At 51.6% G+C, this 8,750-nt stretch overlaps 1 protein-coding gene across 1 annotated transcript in view; it reads right to left on the bottom strand.

The window, feature by feature from the left end:
- Positions 1-829: 829 nt before the first annotated feature.
- The window catches only part of DYM (dymeclin), a 294,566-nt gene continuing 286,645 nt past the window's right edge, over positions 830-8,750 (bottom strand). Inside the window, exon 17 of the mRNA XM_015424156.1 lies at positions 830-1,211. Within this exon, the coding sequence (XP_015279642.1) occupies positions 1,062-1,211 (150 nt within the window). The 3' untranslated portion in view covers positions 830-1,061. The remainder of the gene's footprint in view (positions 1,212-8,750) is intronic.

The following is an 8,750-nucleotide window of genomic DNA, read 5'->3' as shown; positions in this document are numbered from 1 at the left end:
CAATTCCCTTTAAACCAGGAATGGTTCCCCCCCCCCGCGTATTGTGGGAAATTCATCCCCCCCCCATTTAGAGGCATGTGTGTGAATCCACATCGTGCTGGTTTCCTGGAAACACACGGGAAGGTGGAGCGGGCACTGCCACCACCTAGGGGGTGGTGGCACTGCTCTTCCAGGGTGGTTTTCCCCGTGCGCCCCTCCCACTGTCATGAGTTAGTCAGTGCTTTGTTTCATGGTGTATCTCCTTCACCCCTCTCTTTGCAAAAATTGGTTCACACGGTCAATTTCAATCCCCTGCCGCCGCCCCCCCCCATGCAATAATAATGTGCTTAACACCCTGTGGGAGTGAAAGGACATGATCCAACGAGACCAACTCTGGCACAATCTTCATTAGTGTGGAAGTGGCTGGGGGGGAGGGGGGCTGCTCTCGGCGCTGCTCGGCGTCTGCAAATAATCAGTGCCCAGAAAAAGAAATTTCACCGTGCCTTGTCAAAAAACGTGCGTCTTTTCACCGAACTGCTCAACCTTGTTGAAATCGAGGCTTTTCCCTTTCCCCTCCAGGTAAGCGATACAATTAACGCACAACGGTATTAAAAGCATTCTGCGTTAATCTGGATCGCTTTTCTGTTATGCGCACTGTGTAAATGGGCCCTGATGAGAAGGCCGACCGGGGTCACAGAAATCTGGAAGGAAACCAAGTTGCAAGTGCTGATTTCTCAAGCGAAATGTATCTTCCCACAGATCCATCCATGTTACGCTTAGGACCTGGCTGGTGCCAGTGTTCTTTCTTCATGTCTGACGTGCGCACCCCCCCCCCCCACAATATCCGCTTGGAAAGTCTCCTGGTTTTTTACAAAATATACAAATAAAAGTTAGCATGACTGGTCTCGTCCCATTGCCCGGCTCCTGGAGGCCGACCCGCCCCCACCCCCGAAAAGAGCAGTGGGGCCACCCTGGGCGAAACGAGCATCCTCCTTAGTAGGCTCCGGGTTGGAAGGAGGTGCTCCGGGAGAGGGGGGCCGGCCACAGATACGCACTGGGCGGGGAGCCGGGCCCTCCCTCTCTCAGCCCGAATCCATGGTGAAGAGCTGGACGTCTTGCGGGTTCCAGTAAAGGGCCACGGCGGAGTTGTAAACCAGCGACCAGACGTACGGGATGAAGAACTCCTCGGGCTGCTCCTCCTCGACGTACTTGAACTTCAGCTCTGGAAACTTCTGGAAGGAAGGAGAAAGCAAGGCTGGGTGAGAGGGTGTGCGCGGATGCCGGGGGAAGTGAGTGTCTTCCGGGAAGCAAAGCTTGCTGATGAAGTGGATGTGAAAGGAGCGGGCTCCTCGGGTGTAAAAGATAGGAAGCCAAAGGCCAGAAGCTTTCTTGGAAGAGAGGCCCACAGCTCTGGTTCTTATTGTTTGGGGTCTGCTGGCCACCAGAATGCATATTCCAGGAGGGAAGTCACCATGGGGTTGCCCTTTCTTCATTCTAATCTTTTCCTAAGCAACTTTAAGGGGTGGGAGGGGCCCTGGACGCTGGATCTGTCCTGCTTGGCCTTCGCCTCGTTCTGAGATATCCCAGAATTACAAGTCATTTATCCCAGAATTACAAGTCATTTCTACACTACAGACATCAATTCCCCTGGAGAAAATGGCAGCTTTGGAGGGGGCGTGTTCTGTGTGTCCTGGATCCCAGAGAGTCTAGCAGAAACAGAAGGTCCTTGAGGGACGTCGTGTCCCCACTGAGCTTTCTTCCCTCCCAAACTCAATCCTCCCCAGGCTCCACCCCCAAATCTGCAGAATTTCCCAGCCCACGGTTAGCAATCCTATTACCAGTTTGGTGTAGTGGTTAAGTGCGCGGACTCTAATCTGGGAGAACCGGGTTCGATTCCCCACTCCTCCACTTGCACCTGGCTGGATGACCTTGGGTCAGTCACAAGTTCTCTCAGAGCTCTCTCAGCCCCGCCTACCTCACAGGGTGTCTCTTGTGGGTAGGGGAAGGGAAAGGAGTTTGTAAGCAGCTCTGAGACTCTGAGTGAAGGGCGGGGTATAAATCCAGTCTCTTCTTCTTCTACATCCCACTGAGGCCGCTCCCCTCCCCAAAACCCACCCTCCCCAGGCTCCACCCCCAAAATCTCCGGAAATCCCGAACTCAGACAGGGTGACTCTGCGCCCTGCTCCTGAGCACGTACGAAACATGCATCCTCCCCTCCCTGACTCTCTTTCTACGACTGCAACACAGCCAAGGCCGAGAGGAGCACAAACCGACAGGTCTTTGCTCCCCGGCATTCTCAAAAAGAGCACTGTCTGTCGGGATGCCCGTACCGAGAGGGCGGGAAGGGGAGAGACCAAAACAATTAATGACTTTTTAAAAAAACAACAACACCACCACCAACTTCTGAATCCTGCCAGTGACAAGAGCTTGGCAGGGGTTCAAATGAAAGCCACATTTCAGCAATCATTTCAGGGGGAAGATAAAACATATCCTGCTCCATTATTTATAAAGATGTGGGCAAGGCTGAGCGCACCAAAGTGCCATGCCGTGACAGAGGCGGAACAGGGTCGGCACGCACCTCGCGCCGCTTGGCCTATTAATAATGGGCCCCGCGGGCTCCCATCCCACGAGCCGCGGTCCCCCCACCTGTAAATTGTGGGCAGAGAGTATTAGCACCTAGTGAAGTACCTCGACGTGACTCTTGCAAGGATAGATTAGGAAGCACTGAATGCAGGAAGACCAATGCCCTCCTCTCTATATATCTGGATGTAGGAAATGGGGGAGGGAAGGGAGAGGTTAAGGTCTGAAAGTCTACATATATCCAGGCAAGGTTTTGGCGATGGAGGTCAAAGTCTGGAACTAGACCCTGTGTTTGCAAAGCGGCTTCTATGCAAATGAACCAGACAGGTGCGGCACCTTATAGATGAGTCCGGCTAACCCAGCTCCCCTGTCATTTAACGCAACACACTGTTTATTTAAGCAGCCGCAGCAAGACTCTCCCCCCCACCACCAAAGGAGACATCTGAGACAGGGCTATGTAGCCAGACAGGTCCAAGTTTACCAGACTGTGTCAGCCATCAAGTCTCTGATCAGATGCAAAAACCACAGGAAGTCCCCATGAACGGATGCAGCTTGGTAACAACCGTACCTTCAGCAACCCTTCCGTCACAACTTTTCTCTCCCTCCCGACCACTGAAAGATCACACAGATAACGACGGAACATCACAATCTGACGGCTCAATTCTGCTACTCAGAATTTGTTTTTTAAAAACCGCAACACACGTAAGTGCAATCTCAGGGTTTTTTTTGACCCAACTCGTATTTTTGTAAAACGTTTCGGCCCCGTCTTTCAGTCTCCAAAGCACCGACGTGCAAAACGTGACACAATTAGAACATAAAATCCTAAAACAAAACAAATACTGGACTAAAATGCAGCACAAGAAGAAATGGCAGAATTAAACAACGGGATTAAACAACAGGATAAAACAGCAGCACACAAGATGTCACCAAGTAAATGCCTGGGGGTGCGTTTTTATGGCTCTAGGGGCTACCACTGAGAAAAGTCCCACTCCACGTAGAATCATAGAACATAAGAACATAAGAGATGCCAATGTTGGATCAGGCCAAAGGCCCATCCAGTCCAACACTCTGTATCACACAGTGGCCAGAAATACCAGTGCCATCAGGAGGTCCACCAGTGGGGCCAGGACATTAGAAGCCCTCCCACGGTTGACCCCCCCAAGCACCAAGATGAATGTCTTCAGTGGCCATTGCTAGGTAGCCACAACAGTACTGACAGCCTTCTATCAGTAAAGAAGGGCGGAGGGGCTTTCCAGGATTATTTTAGCCTTTGAGGGCTCACTAGGGCCAGGCCTGGCAGTAACCACAAGGCAATGAGATACCATAAAACTTCTATAACTCACCCTGGCCCAACTGCTTACTACTGCTCAACAGCAGCCACCCCATAAAGGCCAGTGTTTTGTAGCGGTTAGAATTTCAGAATAGGAACTGGCAGACCTAGGTTCATATCCCCACTCCTCCATGGTGCTCACTGGGTAACCTTCAGCCAGTCACACATTCACCCTACCCTACCTCATAGGGTTGTTGTGAGGATAAACTGAAAGCAACCAGAATGATGCAAGCTGCTTTACGTCTCCATTGTAGAGAGAGGTGGGGTTTAAATGAAGTAAATTTACTAAATATAGCTTAAGGTGGATGATAGATAAAAGGCTGATTGGCGGGTGGAAGGAGGAAACAAAGGAGGGAAAGGTGAGGGTAGAGGGTTTGCCAGGAGGAGTAAAAAGGAAATAGGTTGGGAAGAGGAATACAGGGGAAAGCGTAGAAAAAGAGCTAGGGGAACTCATTAGCATAACTCATTAGCAAATGCCACACCCCCTGACATCACCGGAAGTGTGTCATAAGGCCACACCCCCTGACATCACCGGAAGTGTGTCATAAGGCCACACACCCCGCCCCCAACGGTCCCGGCCGCCGCCACCGGCCCAGGATAAAACAGCAGCACACAAGATGTCAACAAGTAAATGCCTGGGGGTGCGTCTAGTGGTAATGAAACAGTAGCTGTGTCCTGTGGACTCTTGATGTCTCTGTGCCATAGAACCATAGAGTTGGAAGGGTGGGGAGAGGCAGGGAGGAAGCAACTTACCCTCCCTCTTCTCCTGCCTCCTCCTGGCTGAATGAGGGCCGGAAGCGGGGCGGCCGGAAGCAGGGGGCGGGGCTTCGTCATGTGCCCCGCCCATGTACCCCGCGATTCCCCCCGAAATTACCTCTGCTGATACCTTTCCTGTTTTTAGAAACAAGGTGGGGCCGGTTGGCGCACTTGACTGGCCACTGGAGATCTGACCGTGCTGGTTCAAGAAAGATGACTTCAGCAGCAGCTGCCACGCAGCACAAGCATCTCCACCGTGTGACTGCAGGTAAACTGTGTGTAGGCAAGATCATCCGTTAAAAAAGGCATCCTGTTTAACAGAGCTCCTGCCCGGAATATGAAAGCGTTTCTACTGAGAGTTTCTACTGAGGCTGTGGTGGCTCAGAGGTTAAGGCGCTGAGCTGCAGACCGGAAGGTCAGCAGCTTGGCAGTTCGAGACCTGAGTGCCGCGTGACAGAGTGAGCGCCCGTCGTCTGGCCCCAGCTCCTGCCAACCTAGCAGTTCGGAAACAAGAAACTGCAAGTCGATAAATAGGTACCGCTTCGGTGGGAAGCTAACAGCGTTCCGTGCGCCTCGGCGTTTAGTCACGCCGGCCAAATGACCATGGAAAAAGTCTTTGGACAGCACTGGCTCTTCGGTTTGGAAATGGAGATGAGCACCAGCCCCTAGAGTCGGATTTGACTAGCTTTCAAGCAAGGGAAACCTTACTGAGGGTTATGCATCGCCTCACTCCCTGAAATTTTATGGTTTGCGCTGTCTCCCATGGCAGCCATTTTGTGGTTGGCTCCGCCTCCTGCAGCAGCCATCTTGTAGTTGTAGTTGTGTCAGAATTCCAAAGCTGCCTGCAGGCTCAAAGAGGTTGGGGACCTCTGTTCTCGCATGAGTCTCTCTGATAGTGCTATGTGCACCACAGTGAATCCCAGCATGATATGCAAGACCTGTTCATGGCTTACAAGATGCCACTGTACAAGGAACTCACATTCAGCAAGAGACAGCCGTAAACATCCAGGAAAAATCCAGATTTCCCCCCTCTATTTTTATTGGTTTCAAACCTAAACTGATTGAAAGCAATAAACCCAAACTTTTGCAAACAACTGACGGCTGTTCCTTTGAAGAGCTTTTCTGTTTTTCGGGGCGCCTGGAGAGGTGCTTGCCATTGTCTTTTCTCGAACATCAAACCATTTGGATACTAATACCTCCCTCCGGAGCCCCCACTTCTTTCAGGTTCCGCCAGCACCATTTCCATCGCCTTTCCCTGTTTGCTGTTGACGGCAAGTCACCTCAACGTGGACCGGCTCTGAACGGGGACGTGATTTGGTTGAAACGCCTGCGTGGTATGCAACCGTGTCTGCCTGATCATATCTTCATGCCTTTTTTTGGACTTACAGAAGAGACATCAAGTGTGAAAAAACTCACAGTCGAGAGACACAAAACAGACCAGTGGAAAGTTACAGGGCCGAGCAAGATCTGTCCCCTTCTCCTTCTGCAGGCACGCCTAGCCTCTGCCGCTCACAACAGCTTTAGCGCCTAAACGGGTTTAAAGAAATAGCTTTGTGGTTATCAGTCTGTCTGACTGTCTCTGTCTCTCTCATGCATGGCCGTCTTTCACAGTGCTTCTTACAAGTTGCTGGGGGGGGGGGAATGCCTGGGAGGAAACAGGATTTGACTCTGTATTTTGGCATAATGTGGGGTCCCGGCTCAGTGATGGCGCTTTCCAAGCGTCTAAGGCTCAATCCACATCATGGCTGGTTAAAAATTCTCAGGTATCAGGATAAGGAAGGACCGTTCTCTTTCTGAAACCCAAGAGATCTGCTGTTTGGTGGACCAGTGGTATAAAAGTGCTACAAAGGTGTCCATGCGTATCATTTTGGGGGAGTGATTTTGTACTAAAAACGCTGAGGTTTTGACTGCTGGAGATGTTCTCTGCTCTTACAGTAGGCTTGAATGTTAAGGACTTAGAGTCAAAGTGGTGGTGGCTACAAGCATAGACAAGCTTCAAGAGGGGACAGGATAAACCTATGGCGGGTCTCCACAAATCAGCTGTGACTTGAAGGCGCTTTCCAGCACTGAGAAGGGAGGCAGGACAATCCCAGGCAAAGCCATGGAAATGTTTAAGAGCATTCATGCATCTGTTCGGATGCTTTAAGACCGCTTACGGAGGCCAAATCATATATTACATTTTTAAGGTTCGTGCCCAATATTTTTAAGTGTCTACCGAAAAACAAGTCGGATCCAGTCAGCTTTTCTGTGGGTGAAAAGGGTAAGAGGGTTCCTCTTCAACCATCCTGAAAGGTTATGCTGTGGATCATGGGACCTGCATGGACAAAAGACACACGGGGCGGGGGCTGTCTTAAGAAGAACTGGCCTACCCAGCATGGGAATCTGGTTGGATCCCACTCGACGGCTCTGGCTCAGTGGAACAGTCTCTGCTTTGCGTGCAGAAGGTCCCGAGTTCAATCCCCGGCATCTCCAGCTAAAAGGACCAGGCGGTAGGTAAAGTGTACATTCTCCACCTGAGATCCTGGAGAGTTAATGCCAGTAGCTCACAAAGTAGAATTTTTGCTCACAAGACTCCACAGCTTAGAGGGAGCATTGGTTCTGGCCCCGCTAGCGGACCTCCTGATGGCACCTGTGGCCACTGTGCGATACAGAGTGTTGGAGTGGATGGGCCACTGGCCTGGTACAACATGGCTTCTCTTATGTTACACCATGTGGACACACGAACATTCCTTTATTTCACTCAGCCTTCTACCTTTCAGCAGCCCAGGCTAGCCTGTTCTCATCAGACTGTGGAAGCTAAGCAGGGTCGGCCACAGTTAGTACTTGGATGGGAGACCACCCGGGAAGTCCAATTTCCCTAATGCAGAGCCAGGCAATGGCAAACCACCTCTGTCCATCTCTTGCCTAATGGATCCAGAAGTACTAAAAACGTTCTATGATGCTGTTAAGCAATAGCGGGGACTGTATTGAAAATCGCTGTAGTTAAAAAAGAAAAGAGAGAGAGAGAGTTCCTCTGTCCATCTCTTGCCTTGAAAACCCCCTGGTCGGGGTCACCATAAGTCAGCTGCAACTCGACACAGCACCTCATTCATTCATTCTCCCGCTCATTTGCTGAAAGACTGTTCCCATGTGCAAGCCCCCTTTCAACAACAACGGCAGCCGCACCCTTCTGTGAGGCCGGCGTTAGACTAGAGAGCAGCTCTGGCTCCAAAACAGTCAGTCGGTGCATTCACACTGAAGGTGTGATACAAGGAAGTTGAGAATGCAAACGCACCCAGGGTGCCTCCATCCTCCAGCATGCCAGCACTGCATTTCCCCCTCTGTGGCCCAGGCTCGCCCGATCTTGCCAGATCTCGGAAGCTAAGCTGGGTCAGCCCGGGTTAGGGCTTGGATGGGAGATCTCCAAGGAAGCCCAGGGGTGCTACGCAGAGGCAGGCAAGGGCAAAGCCCCTCCGTATATCTTTTGCTCTGACCTGGGTGGCCCCGGCTAGCCTGATCTCATCAGGTCTCGGAAGCTAAGCAGGGTCAGCCCTGGTTAGCACTTGGATGGGAGACCAGGGTCTCGACACAGACACAGGCAATGGGAAACGTCGGGTTAGAACAGTCGAGCGCGTAAATATGAACCCGTGAGGGATTAACCCGTGGAATTCAGATTACAGTCAGGCAAAAACTACAAACAAGGTCGGAATAAATCGCGGACTGTGAGGCAGAAGACCAGCAGTGCCCCAGAAGTCCCCAACTTGGTGCCCACGGGCACCACAGCGCCTGCCAGGACCTTTCCTGGTGCCTGCCAAGTGCTTTTAGAAAGTGGGCAAGACAAGGTAGGGCTTTTGCCCAGTAGATCATGTCCAAAACGAAGCAATTCAATTCAATTCTCTTCTTGGCATCAGTGGACAGAAAACGGTACTAGTTTTAGGATGAATAATCAAAATACAGAATGGACTCAGGGCCGGCTCGAGGTGTTTTTGCGCCCTAGGCAAGGCTGCCTTATGGCGCAGATGCCAAACTCCCGGTGGGGCCTGGAGACCTGGAGACCTCTGGAGCTAGCCACCCTTTTGCTGCTGCCACCACCGCCTCCTCCCCCCCACCGCCGCCACCAAACGGC

The sequence above is a fragment of the Gekko japonicus genome, unplaced genomic scaffold, assembly GCF_001447785.1.
Source record: "Gekko japonicus isolate JY-2015 unplaced genomic scaffold, Gekko_japonicus_V1.1 scaffold1349, whole genome shotgun sequence".
Lineage (NCBI taxonomy): Eukaryota > Metazoa > Chordata > Lepidosauria > Squamata > Gekkonidae > Gekko > Gekko japonicus.
The sequence above is the reverse complement of the archived record's forward strand: the minus strand, read 5'-3'. Positions and strand labels throughout refer to the sequence as shown.